General features: G+C 37.6%; 1 protein-coding gene across 1 annotated transcript in view; it reads right to left on the bottom strand.

The window, feature by feature from the left end:
* The window catches only part of LOC122146136 (dachshund homolog 1-like), a 108093-nt gene that overhangs the window by 24945 nt on the left and 63335 nt on the right, over positions 1-19813 (bottom strand). The window contains exons 4-6 of the mRNA XM_042763854.1: positions 5104-5276; positions 4660-4795; positions 3397-3532 (exon numbers count right to left, since the gene is read on the bottom strand). Coding sequence (XP_042619788.1) covers positions 3397-3532; positions 4660-4795; positions 5104-5276 — 445 coding nt within the window. The remainder of the gene's footprint in view (positions 1-3396; positions 3533-4659; positions 4796-5103; positions 5277-19813) is intronic.

The following is a 19813-nucleotide window of genomic DNA, read 5'->3' as shown; positions in this document are numbered from 1 at the left end:
TCATCTGTGATGATCAATAATACAGGAATAATTTATATGAGAGCAGAAAAAAATAAGCCTCTACCATTCCTTTGGGCAACAGAAAATGTTTGCAGTTATTATCCCATAAATTACTCTTCTAGTGTTGTTATTGTGTGACGCTAAGCTACAGCTCCCGCCCATATGTGGATATATTCACGAGCGGCTCCCCCAAGGAGAGGAACCATGTTAAATGTTTGATGTCCAAAATGAGTTTACTGCCAAAGGCTTTAGAGCCTTTCAAATTTCCTTGTTTGTCATCTACCTGCTGTTTCACAAGAGCGAGGCCTGTCAAAAACAATTCTGACAGATTCCCTTTGTGTAGCAATTCAATTAATCCAGACTTTATAATAAATGTGAGCGAACTGTTCGCTTTTTTGCTTCACTTCTAAGTGAGGTGCCACTTAAATCTGTCTAAACTTCTACTGCCAGATAAATGCTGGCAAAAAAAGGACAGAAATAAAGAACACCATATAGCGATGATGTATTATTTTATAGAACTTTTTATTTATTAACCCAGAGTGATAGCACGGTGGTATTATAACAGTGACAAGTGACTGTCTTAATAAGTCAAATCATTCAACTCAATTGCTTCTTTGAAAAACACTGATTCATTCAGAAAAAAACAGGTCACTGTCTAAGAGTGCATTACTGAATTGATCATCACTAAATTGATTTGTTCAAACACACAGACTCATTTATTAACAAAACAAGTGAGCAAGTCATTGAATCATTTACTCAGTATTGCATTGAGTACAACTATATTGTGTCTAAAAGGTAAGCTACTTTATATAGATTTTTGTTAACTGTTGTTGTCATTTAGTCATGTACTGAAACAGATTTATTCATTTCTGATTTATTTAGAAACATAACATCAGTACTGTGCATTGCCTGAATACAACCAACAATTCTGCTTTGATTTTGTTTGGAACTATTTTCCATTGGCAGAACAAAAATACAAAAAGTAAAAGGCAATACTGTGTCTAAAATGTAAGCTACTTAACATTAATTTCTTTTATACTGAACTGTTGTATTGAAGAAATATCACAACAGCACTCTTTCTAAAAGTGAAATGATTATCTAAATGGACAAGACACAAAGACTGTCCAGAACTCATCTACTACCATTAGCCAGCTTGGATACAGGTGACGTCGACACCTTAAGTGTAATATTTTGCACTGAAGTGAAAGTGCACGCTGTGGCATTAATTTAACGCTCTGCCACCACCATAAAGATCAAACAAGTGGAGAAATATCATTAAACCATTGGAATGTAATCTCATTTGTCTAAACAAACTGATCCAATGAACAACCCTAATTAAAAAGGCTGACATAAACAAAAGCAGGCCAAGCCAGACGAGCCCCTCCTCTTTAACAATGGGGCACATTTATTTTATTAATCTAATGCATCATGTATCATATCATTACAGTTCAATATATCTATCATTAATTTTATTCCCTTCACTTAAGGCTTTTATTGGGATTACTTTGGTTATTAGTTGGTCTAATGTATTGTTACCTCCAGATCCGGCGCTACGATCTCTCTCATCTCACGGCATAAACCTGTGCGTGTTATTCAAATTGCCTCATTTATTATGATAGCTTCCTCATGTAAATTGTGCTGACTGCTCGCCCTTGCACAGTCCTCATTAGACTAATGAAAACCTTCAAACGAAAAAACTAAACAACCTGCCAAATAAAGGTCTGAGGTTATTATGAAAATTACAACTCTGGGAGCCAGGAGAAGCTCTGTTCATTAATTCATGCTCAGCAAATTGGTAACTAATTTAGTTGCACTCCTCTGCATTAATGGATTATTTTATAAAAATGTTTTCCACAGCCCGAGACCTTTGCCGCACACGTTAGAGAGCTTTGGATTCTAATCAAGAGGAGTGACATATTAAGCATGCCAAGCGTCTGAATAATAATGCAGTGGCGATGTAAATAGACAATGTGGATTTTCATTCAGTCTGAGGGAATCAGGACCAATCTAGCTCAATTGATATCTAAAGGGGCTGGTGGAACCGTGGCGTGCTGGGGGATTAGACAGATTCATCCCCACGCCACTACTGGGGAACAACAAGAAAAAATGTTCTGCGGAAACACAAGTGTTGTGATAATGTTAAGATGTCAGCGTCAATCCAGACATACTGTACAGCACACAATCAGTCACTAGAAATGTTAGATCGAGACTGAACAAAACATATTGACAGCACACACCAATCCCCCTAAGACCCATACAAACACATCATCTCCACCCCCCACCCATCACACCTAAGGTCTGACCTGTAAATTCATATAATCATGCTAATTACTTTGATTCACAGGCTTGCTTAGTCTATGGGAGAGACCTATACAGTGCCTCCTCTCCGGGCAGATCCAGCAGGAGATGTGCAGCCCAGTGATTTCCACCGTGGTTTTAATGTCATTATCACCCTCTCTAACACTTCCCCAGCCCTGCCTTCTGCCCGGAGAGAATTCTCAAATCTATTATTTGCTTCAATTTGTGTTTAATGCAAAGCGTATGAAAGGACACTTCATTTTTTCTTTGCCAGACCAAAGTAAATAGTGAAAAGTATAGACATTTGTCAAATGTTAAGCTTTCTTCAACTTTCTATTCAAAAGCTGGAAATAATTTGATAGATTTGTTTGGATGATTTTCAGTAAGGTATCTGAGAATTACAATCAATGTTTAAATAAATGTTTTTTAACGAACGCTCCAGACGTTTATTCATTTATTTCTGTTTAGACCTTTGTGAGATTGTTCAGTAATATTGTGAAATATTATTAACTGTAGCATTAATTGTTCAGTTATATTGTAAAATATTATTACAATTTAAAATTAAAAAAAAAAAAAACATTTATTTGAATATATTTTAAAGTAATTTATTCCTGTGATGGCAAAGCTGAATTTTCAGCAGGCATTACTCCAGTCTTCAGGGTCACATGATTCTTCAGAAATCATTCTAACATGCTGGTTGGTGGAAACAATTCTTATTAATATCAATGTTGAAAACAATTGTGCAGCTTAATATGTTTGCGGAAATGGGGATACATTTTTTTTTTTTCAGGATTCTTTGATGAAAAGGAGGTTCAAAATAACAATTTATTTTAAATAGTGAAGACATTTACAATGTTACAAAATATTTACGTTACTTTTGGATATTTCTATGTATCCTTGCCTGTATTAATTCAAGTATTTATTTCTTTCCTTTAAAAAACAAAAAAAAACAAAAAAAAAAACATGGATTGTTTTGAGTACTACAGAAACCAAAACATGATTTCATGCACAGCAGTGTCATACTCAAAAGTATTTCACAAACATTTCCATAAAGTAAAACAACAGTGTTATTTGTTGGTTTAATGTACTAAACTCTGACCTTTCTCCAGGTGCATTCTCTTGGCCTCGTGGCTGATGTCATGAGTTGCCAGATCACCCTCTTTAGGCCCAGGTAAGATGCTGGGAGACAGGCCCAGTAACGCCTGGTTCATTGACAGTCCGTTCTGATGCACAGCTTTGAGAGAACACAGAGACACATTATTCCCATCTCCACACGCTCTCAATCGACAATGCAAAACACCTCGAGTGATAAATAATGATTCAAGTTGAAAAGAGCCCTCGTCGTCCAGTGGCTAGAGAAGGTGAATACGTCCTTGGCTTTCAACTGTTTGTGACTTGTGGTATACCTCATCTCCAAATCAATGCGCCAGTCAATCAAAATCACATTTGCCACTCTGTCTGGCGCATGCAATTCTCAGTATAATTCTCTTTAACATCTGAGATAAGGGGAAAAAAACTGTCTGTTTATAAATAAATGCCTCTTTACAAGCAAATGTGAAAATCTGAGACCACAAGTATTTTTTTTATAAAATTTCTTCACTACAAATGATATTATTAGTATTATAATTTTAGTAAAAATGTAATTCAAAACAAAAAAGGCAAAAAGGTACAGAGTTCTCTTACTAATTAAACAATGGGGTTTGCTTCAAAGACAACAGTACTGGAACTGCATGAAGTTTGTGTAAAATGTAAAAAAAAAATAATTTGACTTGTGGCTTAGAAATTGAGCATAGTCTTATTAATATGCCTAAATGTCTTATTTATTTTACATCATAAATGTTCTTTATTTGAAATTCTTTAATTCTTTAAAAAATCTATTTCCAAGGTTCAAATCCCATATTTTCAATGCAATTTTTGGACCTCAAATGAGTTTGAATTAAAACAAACAGTAACTTGTTAAGACACTGCTCCCAGAATAACACCATAAAAAACAGTAGCATACAGTATATCAGAGATGAAGAGAAACATACATACATGCTCTCGCAAGTGATTAAATACATTGTTTTTATTTTATGACACAGCTAATGATGAAGATATCTGAGGTCTGTCTTTGCACATCATGAGCCAGATCAAAACTTAAAGATTAAAAAAGACAGCTAATATCTTTTTTGCCATCTGTTGAAAACAACAGAAAGCGGGGAGGGATGCACATGTGCTACGCTCTTAACAAGAGGCATTTTTAGAGTGGTATTTAGTAGCTCTTGAACGCGTGTGTGCTGGTGTGTGGAGACGCTGGAAGAGATGAGGGAGAGAAATTGAGAGACAAAGAGAGTGGGAGAGAGATTTATGAGGTGAACATACGCATTCTGTCGGAGGAGCTCTCCGTGTGTGCGGGAGAGCTGGAGACGCTGCTGCTACGCTGGGATGAGGGACGGCTCCCTGGCCTCCTGCCGTCTTCCAGAGAGGGAGCAGGGGAGGGACTGTCAGGGACCCGTTCCTGCACAGCCAACACGAAAAACAAACACAGCCAGGGTGGCCATTACATTACACACTCTTCTCAGCAACACACTTCCACGTATACACAAGCGTCCGTGATTTTTTTGTTTTTTTGAGACACTGTCCACCCCCCCACCCACCCCTTCTGCATCCTTTCCTTTCTTTCTTTCCCAGGCTATTGTCTGACTGACTGCTCCCTGCAATGCCGTATGAAAGCACGGATCACACACCACCCAGCCCCCTCCACCTTCCCTCAATGGCTGATGAGAGATGTGCACGACACAATGAGAGAACGGCGCCGTGGGTTACCTTAATCACTGATGTCACCATTCGGGATGGGGCACTCTGTCCCTGTGCTGCGGCGGCCATATTGGCGATGGTGCTGAGGTGGTTCATCTGACTCATTGCCATGGTGACGGATGCGGGAGGCAGGCTGACAGGGATCAGGGGGTGGGGCATCATCATAAACGGCAGTTCCAAGCCTGAAGATGAGAGAGGAGAGTAGCTGATTAATTAATCATTTCTGGCATTAAGTTATATGTGTGTGTGACAGAAAAGAAAGCATACTGCTGAAGAAGGGAGGAAGATTTAAAGGAGAAACGCTATGAATTATTCACATGTGACTTATTGTGCAAGCACTGTGGCTTACAGAGTAAATATTCATTAAATAATAATCGTCACATTAGATACTTTATTATATTAAAGCTATCTGCCGACTATAAAAAATACATAAGTGCAGCATTATCAAGCCATTATGGTCATTAGAAACATAAATATTCACTTTCGTTGTTAATAATACATATCAGTGTTAGTAATATATAGCCTTACGCTCATAATAACCTAATAATTGTGAAATTTAAACTAATCTTTATTATGTTGGGAAAGGGAAAAATTATGGAAATATTTTACCATTAATAGTAAATGCATTCAAAATATCTGTGGAAAAATAAGGCAAACATGAAAGGCATTAGTTCAAATGAGCAAAAACGAGCCAATTAAAACTAAGTGTGTATCATGAGATGCCTACAAGGTAATTACGAGTATTTGTGCCAGAAACTTCATTACTTGTATAACAGAGTGCATTTATAGCGTCATTTATTTTCAAGTCCTTGGGATTGAAATAATTAAGACATATAAAGTATTTTGATAAGAAAACCCAGATCCTGCAGAAGAACATGTGAATGTAATGCTAAACTCATATACTATATATATAACTAAAGCGAACTGTGCTACATTCTTAGACAATGATTAAATGGGTAGAAAGGAAGCTGTCCCGCTTTTTCAAAGGACATATGCACACAAATAAGGTCACAGACTGGTGTGTGTCCCTGAATAAAGACCCACTCATTCCCACTCCTGACTTTGAACTAAAGGATCAAAAGTAACCGAGATAAATTTTGGTCTTGGGCGGTCAAAGGCACCACTTGAGTGCTTGAAAGACAACTTGAGTGTACGCAGTGGATCCGATTAAGCGAGCGGGCAGCCCCTGCTCTGTCCCACACTTCCCCTTTATTGCCTGGCTCAAGGTAACTGGAGACACAAAGGGATAATCCAGCGAGCTGTTTTTCTGCAAAATATCAGTGGCCAAGGGCTGTGAGACAGTCTACTTCAGAAAGAAAAAAAAAAAAGGAGGATGATGGGGAGGGAGGCTTCAGTGTCACCGCTCCTCAGAGAAGCATTGTACATTTCCATAAGAAAGATGACCAGCAGATTCACAGGGAAAACACATTCCCCAACATTAAAAAGGAGGTGGAGATTAAAAGAACGAGAGGCCAAGCAGCACCTTGTAAAGGTGTCTCTCCTCGAGTGCAGAGTCTGAATCAATTACCGCTTGCAGGACCGGACTCAATTAAAACCTGCCACGGCGCCAGCGTGTGATTGCAGAATACTTACTGCGCCATGTTGAAAACAAATTGAGAGAGGCATTCATGCACGTATCTACATTTCAGAGCTTTCGAGAGCCGGATTGAGTGCCGGCATGCCTTTGTGATTCGCTCAAGAAGATCTGACTGGATTTCAGGAAATCAACATTTACAAGAGAGAGGAGAAACGTATTAAAGTCTGATATCACTTTGCTTTTGTCATTTAAATGGGCGTCCTTTATCAGCCTGGTGGTGAATGATATCTGTTGTGTTGACCGACTTCCACAAAGCAGAACTCTGTGTGTGTGAACGACTGCGGGCTTACAGTAGCAGACTGCTCTCAGGGGCCTAATCTCTCTCCCGTCCCACCTCCTTTCATGTTCCGCCATCCTTAAGTGATGTTTCAGCCATAATGGCCTATTGAAAAGCATATGAAAACATGATACAAGCTAAAAGGGGTCCACCAAGGCTTTTCAGACAGACTGAAAGGCAATGAACTGTGGATGTCTAAAATCCAGATGTCTGATGAAACAGTTGCATTGTTCATCAACTGTTTTTTTTCCCTCTTTTGTCGTTTTCAACAGGTTTGTCTCAAAACAAAACTAAAAAAAAACATGCTGACACTGTCAATGCCATTTTACTATATTAATGAATTTACCTTGTTAATAAAGATTTTTATTTTATAAAGACACCTTTTTTGGTGTTGCTGATTATTGATTTAATTGCAAAAGGACAAAATCAATAACAATTTAAGACACCTGAGCATATAATTTATATATTATTTCAAGATGTAAAGCTTCAGACGATTTGTGCCAATTCAAACTTACAGTAGAGTCCTGAGAATACATTAGAAATTAGAGAAATGTAAATGTCATACTCTCTGAAGACCATCAACCAAAAATTACTGTTACTATGAATACCAGACAGACAGACAGACAGACAGATGGACGGATGGACGGATGGACGGATGGATGGATGGATGGATAGATAGATAGATAGATAGATAGATAGATAGATAGATAGATAGATAGATAGATAGATAGATAGATAGATAGATAGATAGATAGATAGATAGATAGATGCAGACAGAGAGAATACAATCAAACAAAGGAGACAAAAAATATATACTTGGTCATTTATTTATTGAGAGAAATTATTCAGTGTTAAATATCGGTGAGTGGCAAAAGTATTTGAATCTTTGCTTTCAGTATCTGGTGCGGCCCCCTTTTTGCAGCAATAATGGCAGCAAAAGTTTCTTGCAACTGCCTATCAGTCCTGCACAATGGCTTGTTGGAATTTTTGCCCATTCCTCAGTACAGAACCACTTCAACTCAGTGATGTTGGTGGGTTTCCTCCTATGAACTGCTTGCTTCAGGTCCTTCCACAACATTTCAATTTGATCAAGGTCCAGACTTAGACTTGGCCACTCCAAAACATTAACTTTGTTCTTCTTTCACCATTCTTTAGTAAAATGACTTGTGTGCTTGGAGTTGTTGTCTTGCTCCATGACCCACTTTCTCTTGAGATTCAGTTCTCAGACTGATGTCCTGACATTTTCCTTTAGAATTTGCTGGTATCACTCAGAATCCATTGTTTCATCAATGGTGGCAAGCTCTTCTGATGGTGGACTCATGAACTTTAACATTAGCCAATGTGAGAAAGGCCTTTAGTTGCTTAGAAGTTACCCTGGGGTCCTTTGTAACCTCGCAGACTATCACACATCTTGCTTTTGGAGTGATCTTTGCTGGTGGACCGCTCCTTACACAGTCTGTCTGACTGTGGATTTGGGAAGTCCAAACTCTTGAGAGATGGTTTTGTAACCTTTTCTAGCCTGATGAGCAACAACAACACTTTTTTTGAACCATGATTCACTTCTACAAACATCAGACTTTGATAAATCCCTGTTCTTTAAATAAAATAGGGCACACACTGACACGTGATAGTCATTCCACTGATAGAAACTCCTATGAACAGATGGACTCTAATTTCACCTTCAAATTAACTGTTAATCCTAGAGATTCACATACTTTTGCCACTCACTGATATGTAATATTAGATCATTTTCCTGAATAAATAAATGACAAAGTATCTTTTCAGTTCATTTGTTTGATTTGTTTGATTGGGTTCTCTGTCAACTTTCAGAAAATCCGATGATCTTTTGAGTTATATTTATACAGAAATATTTTTATTTTTATTTTATTTTTTACTTTGGTCAACCATGGTTGTTTTTAAATGTGCTATATAAATAAATTGAACTGAACTGAAATATAGAAAATTCTAAACGGTTCAAAACTTTCAAGCAGCACTGTATATATTATTATTTTCTTGGGATTTGACCTGAACTAAGGATAAAAACTCTCTTGCTTCTTAAAAATAGATATTATTATTATTATTATTATTATTATTATTATTATTATTATTATTATTCATGTGGGCAGTAAAACCACATAATATATCTGATTCTAAGCTACACTAAAAATATTAAAAAATCATTTTAATTCAGGAATTAAAAACATGTTCACCATAGGGGATGTGGTGTTCAGGTCATTGTCTGAATGAATTTAATTTTTAATACTATAATTTTTAAATGAGCAAGAAAGTTTTTTTTTTTTTTTTTTTTTTGAGTGTCATGTCAATGCCTACTCTTTTTGAACTTATTTAGCCAACAAGAGGGATAAACTGCTGCAATTTGCATGAGTGAAGAACTAACATATTATTGTCAAACAGATGAACTTTGATTCCAGTGATCCTTAAAAAGAGACAGTCTGAAGCAGCCATTGTCTGGTGAAAGCTGGCTTTCTGAGCACTAGCAGCCTGCATTATCCTGTGAGGGAGGAAGCTTTCCCTTGACAAAAATTAAACCAGCTCCTACTTGGCACTTTATTATCTCTTCAACTGAGTGATTTATTGTTTGTGGAATGAAAGCAAAAGAGGAGGAAAATTACATTTTCAGCAGAGCCTGGACCCATTTTGCCTCTACTCCTCTGTCCTGGAAGAGCTCACGACAAACAATAATGTCAGCTGTAATTGATCTGAGGTCGCCGGTTAGCCCTCCAGTAAAAGCCCACTATTTAAGCGACAATCCGCCCTGCCTGCTCCTTAGATGCTGTCTAATGAAGCTGTCAATCTCTGCTATTTACCTTCTCTTAAATGGAAGAGGAAAGATGTACTGTATGAAGCCGAGCCAGGGAAGATTTGCTTTCTTCCCGTGAAATAGGACCTGCAGATGCCGTTGGAATGTGTAATTGGCTGCCGGAGTTGGAGACGGGGGTTCCAGCGCTAATTAAATGACTTGTTTCTGGCCTATCCATCTTTGTTTGCGAGCACAATGCGGCGGAGCGGTATGTTGTAAATGCTCTTATCTAAACAGACATTCTTTTGCTCGTCCCTTTGATTTGAGAGCCAAAATCTTCCGCCTTTTGATGAGCTGTTGAATCAGAATAACAATTTAACAGTTTTTCATGTGGCGTTTCAGAATGGCAGATTGTTATTTTTTGCTATGCCCATTGTTATGAAAAGGTCTCACTGGCTGCCATAAACAATAATCGATTTTTAAACAACTGGGCAGGCTTTTTTTGCCACAGATTTCTCATTCAAACAACAAATCATGCTACATTTTAATTGTAAACATGATACAGGCCACTCATAAATGCACTCTGGCTATAACAAAGGACCTTCAACCATAAAAAAGCAGCGCTCCACCTGCGTAGAGAAAGTGTTATTAGAATAAAAGCATAGGTCCCTCATAAACAGACACGAGACTGCTTCACTAGTAAGGGTATAGATTGTTTTCTTTTTCCCAGAAGGCATAGCTAGTCAAGGCTGTTAAATGCTGTAACTCATTAAGGGCCGTTAAAGAAAGGTATTTCACTTTGAAGTAGCCACCCACGGACTTTCTGTGTCATTGAGAAAAACTTTAAAGTCTTTTCTTCCTGTTTATAATCTTAATGCTAATCATAAAAAATAACATCTTGAATTTGTTAATATCCCTCCAAAATGATAATAAAAAAGAAACAGACCAGTACACTATCACCAACACTCATGCAGCGCTGAAAAAACACCCACAGATGCTTGAGTATTTGTTGCAAGCGATATTTGAAGCCACAAGAACAGAGAAACTGCATCCTCGTGTAAAATAGGCATTTACTATGCTCACTCTGAAGTGAGAGTGCTTAATAAGAAACAGAGGCTAAAGAAAAACATCTATTACACAGTTGTGAGTGTAAAAAATAATGGCAACAAAATATCTCTGGTTTGATGAGGTAGCATAATTACGCAGACCCGCAACATCCCCCACCACACAATCCCCCCACAAGCATCAAAGCTAACATGTGGTAGGGATTATTGGGGGAGACAGACAGCATTGTTTTATTATTTATTTATTATTCTTCCTCTAGGAGGATAAAGGCCCAGCAGCAGTTCTTGGCATATGGTGGAGTACTTTTGGTCCAGCATCGCTATTTGTTACGTTGTATGTGATGAAAACAAAATGATATGACATTCTTCATTTTATATAAAAACATATAATTGAAGTACATTTTATCTTAATATTTATCTTAATTTTATTTTATTGACCATTTCATTTGGCCTCTATACTCTTTTTTTAGGGGCATTTAGATTTTGCCCCATTGGAAAATAAAATAAAATAAAATAAAATAAAATAAAATAAAATAAAATAAAATAAAATAAAATAAAATAAAATAAAATAAAATTAAATTAACGCATTGGTATATTAACGCTAATAAAAGATTCATCGCTCACTTTTTTTTTTCTGGTGAGCGCAACAGTTTGGTCTCAGACACTGTAACTTGAGCTGGTTAATGCAATTACCTGCATGGTCCGAGATGCCCAGACAGAGGCTTCAGCACATTACTGAAAGCACACCTAATTTCAAATTGAATTGGTTTCAGCTTAAATGAGTCCCGTATCATTCTCCATAAACTACTGCTGGTTTAGGGAAAGCAGAAGGGAGCGGACATTACCAGCAGATGTTTCCACTGAGGGTACAATATATTCAAGTCCAATCAATAACCCCCCTCCCTGAGGGACTGTGACACCCAGGCAGAGCAGAGAGAGGGGGGGATAATTTCCATCAGATACTGAGCAAAGGGTCCCGTTTAAGAAGATTGCTTTCGGTCAATGGCATGCAGTTGTCATTTGACTAGGACTCTAAAATGAAATGTATCGAATGGCGTTATCAATCACAAAGTGCACGAGTCCATGGGAAGGCTTTCCAGTGGATAAGACAGCCTCTTGCATCATCTGTTCTAATTACAAAATTAGCATCACATTGCAGAGGCTGCATCTTTGTGTGATTCTGAAATTCCTTGTGAAAGGAGATTTGTTATGTTTGTCATACCGCTTTGGTCTTATTGAATGTGCTTAAAGGGATAGTTCACCCAAAAATGGAAATGATGTCATTATTTACTCACCCTCAGTATTCTACAACTACTACTAAAGTCCTAAAATAAGTGAAACTAAAATAAAAAATGAATAAAAACTGTTCAGACATATACCAAAAAACTAAACTAAACTAAAATTTTAATAAAAACAGAGAATATAATAATAAAAACTGATTAAAAATATTAATAAAAACATATAACATTATCTCAATGACACCAAAATATCATATGAGGGTGAATATTGAATTAATTTTATTTTTTTAATTTTTAATTAAACCTTAAAAAATTATGTTTCAGGTCCTCCAATAAAAAGTCAATTAAAAAAAAAAAAAAAAAAGATTATTGCACAGATTCCTGTATTTCATACATGTACTACATGGAATAAATGCAGGCTACTTTCTTGAGGTGGTGGGATGATTTGTTCTGGCATAAAGCCTGACCCAGAGTAGGATTGCTTGTCTGGTTTGGGTTAATGGGGCTCCAGGCATGATTGATACCCTTGAGTGATAATGGCCGCACCTTCATTTCTCATGTTCTAATTGCAGCAATGTTATTATCACTGCAATAATCATAGCAATATTCCAATTGCAACACATCCTCTCTGTCATCATAAGGTGCGACGGTTACGCATCACACACTGGTTTGTTTCTCTCCCGTAATTGAGTGCAGTGAGGTGAACTATCAGAGGAATATTCTAAGCAGTCAAATCGCATGCATCTTTCACATTATGAACCACAGAGGCTTATTGTGTGTGAAAGGTTGAATGTCATTTATTACATGCATTGCATTTACACCATGTGACATTGTCTTTTCAAATTGCGCAGATCTCTTCATCCCTATCTTTGCCTCCAAAGGTCACTCAATTCCACTCATAAATGCAACCTGACAGATTAGTAAAGAGGGACGGGCAACCCACCACGTCTCACAACTGAATCAAACGGCTCAAAATTAATTCATCCAATTAATGAAGAACGAGTTTTAATGTTGATGAGGCTCGACAAGTAAACCGGTTACTTATTTATTTAATTTAGTCTGCGGCCACACAAATATCTGCATGAACTTGTACCATGTTGGTGCCGGCTATGCTCACTGCAGAAATGTGGAGCTGTGCTGCTTTTCAGAGATGATAGAGCATGATACGGATCATTACATAAATAATGTTTAATCAATTCCCATTCTGTAATCTGTTTCTGCAGTTGTAGGCATTTGTGTACACCAGCTCTTTGCACATTTTTACACCCAACTCCCCCTCTTCCAAAATCATGCATATTCAATTTTATGCTGATGCTTAGCTGTCGATGCAACCGGAATTAAAACAAGCAATTCGACTTCATTAAAAAAGTAAGTGATTATCGAGTTATCTTTTTGAAATTCTATTAAAATGTGTGACGCTCTCCACTTATCTGTCACCTGCTTCCCAGGAGCACAACACACTAATAGAGGCATTCAGAAAAATGAATGCCCAGGAGAGGCCGCGTGTCTCTCTAAACTCAGCCCTGGCTCTCATCGTGGTCTCAGAGCTATTACTAATGCTTCCTGCCTTCCTGTGAAGAGCCCTGCTGATGTTTAAGGTGAGACAAAACGGCATTCAGCAATCTAAACTGACACAGGTAAGGGAAGTTTTGAAGAAACTGGCTATCTGTGATGCTAAATGCCTACAGTGGGACTCAGACAGCGAGCAATAGGGAATGAATCATTGCCCTGATTTCTGCTGGTGCGACTCAGATGTGGCTAGGAAGTGAACAATGTGTTTTTACCGTTTAGCTGCAGGCTGGTTTTTCACTCAGCAGACTTCTGGGAAATATATCACATTTTCATATTATATTTGTGATGATTTAGTTTAAGTTTATCATGAATATGATGATGATTTTATTGCACTTTAATTTTGCCAGGAAAGTTTCCTGAAGAGAATGTCTATGAACTGGTTCATAGAATGTCTATGAATCTAAGTTAAGTGAGTAACTGTTCGCTTTGATTAATTGATTAAAAACTCAAAAAATGTAAGTAGTTTAAATGAATCACCATTCATATTCATATTATTAAAACACACAGAACACAGCTACATGTTTTCTTTACATTTAGTTCTATTAAAGCATTTAAATATGGGACCACAAAACCAGTCTCAAGTCGCTGGGGTATATTTTTAGCAATAGCCAAAAAACATTGTATGGGTCAAAATTATTGATTATTCTTTTATGCCAAAAATCATTAGGATATTAAGCAAAGATCATGTTCCATGAAGATATTTCAAAAATTTCCTACCGTAAATATATCAAAACTTAATTTTTGATTAGTGATATGCATTGTTAAGAACTTCATTTGGACAACTTTAAAGACGATTTTCTCAATATTTAGATTTTTTCGCAACCTCAGATTCCATATTTTCAAATAGTTGTATCTCGGCCAAATATTGTCTTATCCTAACAAACCACACATCAATGGAAAGCTTATTTATTATCAGCTTTCAGAGGATGTATAAATCTCAATTTTGAAAAATTGACACTTAAGACTGGTTTTGTGGTCCCGGGTCACATATATGAAAAATTCCATATGGCCTTGGTTTGAGTGATGATACAAACAAATTGTTGAGATTCATGTGCATCATCACTCAAATGTCAAAAGTCCATGTGGCATTATTTATTTTTTATATATATTATTTTTTAGATACTTTACTAAAAGAACGAACTTCTATACTATTTATCTAAATCACAGGAAACATCATCATTTTAAGCTGAATTAAGAAATATTTAACCAAATATCATCCAAAAAAGAGATTAGCTATAACTATATCAACCTGACTTGATGAAGGCATGAGAAAAGAGGAAGAAAAAGTGAAAGTCAGACAGACACAATTAAACGAAAACTTTCTTTTGTTTGCCGTTGCCGTGCCACGTTTAGCAGTGCGAGGCTGCCAGACTGAAAAACAAAGCGCAACCCTTGTTGGATTTGTCCTTCCACAGTGTGGGATTTATTATTAGAAAGGACATAAACAGACTAATTAAATCACAGCAGTCGAGGCTGAGATGACAGCTGGTGCTGTGTGTGACCAAACAGATCCCTATCAAAGAGCAGGAGGCAAGGCTCACTCAATCCGTCCTCTATGGGGAGCTATTTTAAGAGGCCTGGCATTGAGCACGAATGCTTTATGCTAAATGAGGGCTCGATGTACAAGCTGGCTGATTATAAAGACATGATGCAGCCCAGATGCATGATGGATGTGCCTGCTATAAAGACAATGGGCTTAGGGTCTATGTTTTCTGATAGGTGTTGAGGAAATGTGACGGCACTCATCAGGCATATCGCACCGCGCCCGACTTCCTCAGTGTCAGTTAAAAGTATTGTTGAGCACTTCACGCAGTGATGCACTGAATTTGTGACGAGATCGCTCTTGACAGTGTAACAAGTACAATAAGAGGCATGAGTCTTACAGTTATTAATGTGTTTGCAAGCATACCCATATGTCTAAGTATATAATAAGAGAGATTTTGACTGCTTCAAAGTTTGTTAGTTCCCCTTTGAAGTGATTCTTCAACTCATGCGTCAAAAAAAGGGATAACTCTGCCACAAATTTATATATTTTGAGTAATTATTACAAGATTTGAAACACCACTGGTTGTCTGGCTGCACATTTGAAACCACGGATGAGAAGAAAATATGTTTTTAACAAGTCAATAATGGCAAGCGCAATGAAAACAACTTAATCAATGGCACTGCAATGTTTGCAAACAAGAGCTTGAATTATAACACCAATAACTGATTCCCGACCTCCCCGCTGTTTTTTTCTTTCCCTCCCGTGATGTCATTTCCAATCAATTCCTTCCTGTGTACAATGATGAGAAGTTTCCAGAGTTAGTTTTTTTTTTTCGCCCTGACTCTTTACCCCTGCTCCACCAATGGAAATCTGCAAGCTGCACTAGCAGCTTAACCAAAAAGGATTAACTCCCATATCCAACTGAGAACACAGATAATGCTCAGTAATTGGTAAAAAATGAAGATGAATGGGACAGCAAGATAAGGACCAATTAGCTCCTCCATGCTTACAGCTGTGGTCTCTCTACAGATCCATCTCTTGAGTACTGGCCTCCTCTGCCAGAAGAAGCCTGGCGGAATTAGCGGCCTGACCTCATCGATGGTGGGAAGCCCACCCATCATCTTCCCCCCTTCACTTTTAATTCTGGCCCTAACATAGACACCTGTCACCAGCCCTGACATGACAGGCTCACACTCCCCACGTCCCCAAAATGCTAAACGCCAGGTCTAGGCCAGGTCTGAGCATGCTAACTTGCTAAATCAGAGAAACCCACACAAACATGTGCGCACATACATGCCTGAAAGTTTGTCGCTTATTTCATTATGGCAGCATCATCTGGCTGGTGATACACACAATTCCCCCATCTAATTACAGAGAGGATTTAAGGTCCATTAACGTTGCCGTGGCAAGGAATCAGATGCAAAATGGCACCCAGTGGCCACCAAGAGAGAGTTTCTTTTCACCTCCTTGCATTTCTTAACCCGAAGGCTGCAAATGTGTGAGTCACAAGAAAGGAAAGAAAGAAAATAAATATGGATAAATAACCAAACAATTCATTTTGCTGAAAGGGGCAGGTGTTGGTTTTGGTTCAGGTCAATTCAATGCGAGGGAATGGATCACTGTTTGTGTGTCTTCCAGGCACATGTTTTGCTTGGTTTGTGATCTGTAATTGTGCCGTTTCCTGTGAGTCAATGGAACAATCCACATTGTAAGAGAAGGGAACCCCCACCTCCTTGAAAAAAAAGCTGGGGAAGAATCAAAAGGGAAGCGAGCACTGAGCTTAATCACGTTCGCCTCCTCCTCTCTCGCTCAGGGTGTTTGGCTATTTGGCTCCAGCTTAAACTGGCTGACTGTTTTTCTCTCTGTTTTTGTAATTAATAATAGTGTTGTGAGCCTGTGAGAGTGATTGAGTTGAATATTTAATACAGAAGAAACAATAGCCCATCCAATTTGCATCAACACCAACAAGTCCAGAGGAGAGTACAATGTCCTTCACACACTTACTATCAACACTTCAGACTAAATCTGTTCTAGACTATACTGCAAATCTCCATCAGAATACATATCAGTGGTGGAATAGAAAATTATTCATATTTGAGGGGGGAAAAACAGAAGCAACCATACACAACACCATACACTGAAAAAAAAAATGGTGCAGGATTTATCTTTAAACAATTTTCACTCAGAAATTCCTAATATGTTTCACAAAAAAATTCAAATACAAATAACATTTAACTAAACATATTTTCAAGCAGAATGAATAAAATAGTATTTTCTTGTAAAATACCGTACTCACTACACCACTTAGAATGTTTTTTTACAGTTTAGAAACCCTTTTAGAAACCCTGAATGCCATTTCAACCATTTACAGCAAACTTAATAATAATAATAATAATAATAATAATTATAATGTATTATTATTATTATTATTATTATTATTGTTGTATTTATTGTGTGTTCTGGGTTAACCCCCTATAACTGACATTTTTAAAAAAAATACACTTGCAGTGTAATAAATAAATAAATAACTCTAAATAAATCATCACAGCATATGCAGCTGTTTTAATATAGCACCGGCTCACTTCCTGCTCATGACATTGTCCACACCTGTCTGGAGAGTTTAGCTGAGTTCCTCTGTTCTAAAGTCATCTCTATATCTGTCAAATGATTTCAGACTCTGGATTCCAGCTGCAGAAAGGGCTTATAAGCAGGACATAATAGGCATTCACAGTCCAAAACCATTAGAGTCAATCACGGTGCTCCGAAAAGCAGAAGTCAGCAGAGCACCGCAGCTAAGAGTTTATTTTCACAGTTGTGTGTTTTCTCTGGCACTCTTTTAAAACACCCAGATGTGATATCTCTCTCGGTTCTCTGGCGAAATGACCTTTCCGTTTTAATGCCGTAATGATCCAGAGCAGTGAGGGAATTCGCTGGGAGACGGGAATGGAAAACACTGTCTATTTCACTTAAAAACCTAATTTATGTTGCAATTAAAGGCTGAAAGGAGTTTGTTTCTCCCCTCCGGCTGGCTGAATAGAAGCAGCTATATTTCGCCCTCTTATCATACGGGTGACTCCTATTGGCCACCCTGTCACAGGAGAGTGCTTGATATAAACAAGAGATTGCACTGACATCCAGTAATCAATATTAGGATGGCTTCAGTACCAAACATCATTTGTCTCAGCCTCCATTCTTTTGACTAAACGAAGCATTAATTTAAATCATAAATCTGGGAGTGATTTAAATTCCAGAATGAGATGCCCGCCTGCCTTTAATGATTTATTTTCTACATTTCTGCGAGCGAGAGATTTGTCCATACTCGGTGACAGGTCACCTTCAAACGCCAGGGGTAGACTGTTCATCACCATGCAGACTAGCATCTCATCGCTGCGAGTAAATATTAAAGCAAAAGAATCCAATTGATTGTGGATGGGCCGGAGAGGCGTCGCGGCCATATATTTCATTCAAAGCCTCTAATGCCTCTTTAGTTTGGCTACTTTGCTCACTGCTGGGCCTGGAATTATTATTCTTCAGGGAGTCTGCATGCTCAAGGTTACAATTTAAATTGTAAAAAGATAAAAACAGTTTCTTATTAGCCCCATTGCCGCAGCCTCGCCTATTCTGATTCGCATTTATCTTTATTTCGGTGACCTCGCAGCCCCCTGTCGCTGTTCGTTGTTGGATGACCTCAGCTCCAGCGGCTTCCTTTCGATAAATCTGCTTAGAGCTCATCGTGTTTTGCCAAAACTACTAGTGTCAAATGCAGCTGGGAAATCCTTGACGCAGGGTGGATATTCACAATGGAAATCACACGCACACAGTTCAGCTCAGGGCTTATGGTAACTGAATCATTTGTAATGGATTTGTGGTTTAATATAACACTGTAATTTCCACAAAAAAATTGCTTTAAGTAATGTTGCAAAGAGAGAGAAAAAAATCTGAATGTATCTGAGAAACGATTAATTGGAGCGGGGGACATTCAAAACCAATTTTCTTCACCAAATTGAATTAGAGGCTCGCTTAATAGCTATTAGCTTTGGGATAAAGTGCTCATGGATGCATTTGATGTGTAGCTACTTTAAAAGTGCATTACCTGCTAATGATGAATTTGGAATCAACCAAACAAACTGACTGCTCAAAAGAAGATTACACAAAGCTCTCAAGTTTCCTTATAGATTTGGACGTTTGCAGTTTAAACTGCATTTATGTGAGTTAAAGAACATTAAGAATATTGCATAGGTAAATAGCAGGAATAATGTTTAGTTTTAGAACAGCAGATCAGTTTGTTCTTAAAGGGATAGTTCACTCAAAAATGTTGTTCCAAAACCGAATTAATTTTTAAAACCCACCTTTCTTTTGTGGATTTAAAAAAAGATGATACGTATGATGAAAAATAGGTGTGTTTTTGACCCAACTGATTTTTTGGACAAAAAGAGTTAAATTCTTCAAAATATCTTCTTTTGTGTTCTAAATAAAAGAATGCAGGTTTGAAACAACGTGAGGGTGAGTAAATGATGACATTTTGTCATTTTTGGGTGAAGTATCCCTTTAAGTGTAAAGTCTGAAACCCTGTTAACTCTAGCATATGAGTGCTTCTGGTCAGTTTCTGGTAATCTGACTGGACAGTGCTAAGTACAGGTGTAAATGGGATCCAAAATGATTTGTGAATGAACATATGAATGCATCGCATTTGTCATGTAAATGCTAATCTGACCTGATGAGTC

Source organism: Cyprinus carpio, chromosome A9 (assembly GCF_018340385.1).
Source record: "Cyprinus carpio isolate SPL01 chromosome A9, ASM1834038v1, whole genome shotgun sequence".
Classification (NCBI taxonomy): domain Eukaryota; kingdom Metazoa; phylum Chordata; class Actinopteri; order Cypriniformes; family Cyprinidae; genus Cyprinus; species Cyprinus carpio.
The sequence above is the reverse complement of the archived record's forward strand: the minus strand, read 5'-3'. Positions and strand labels throughout refer to the sequence as shown.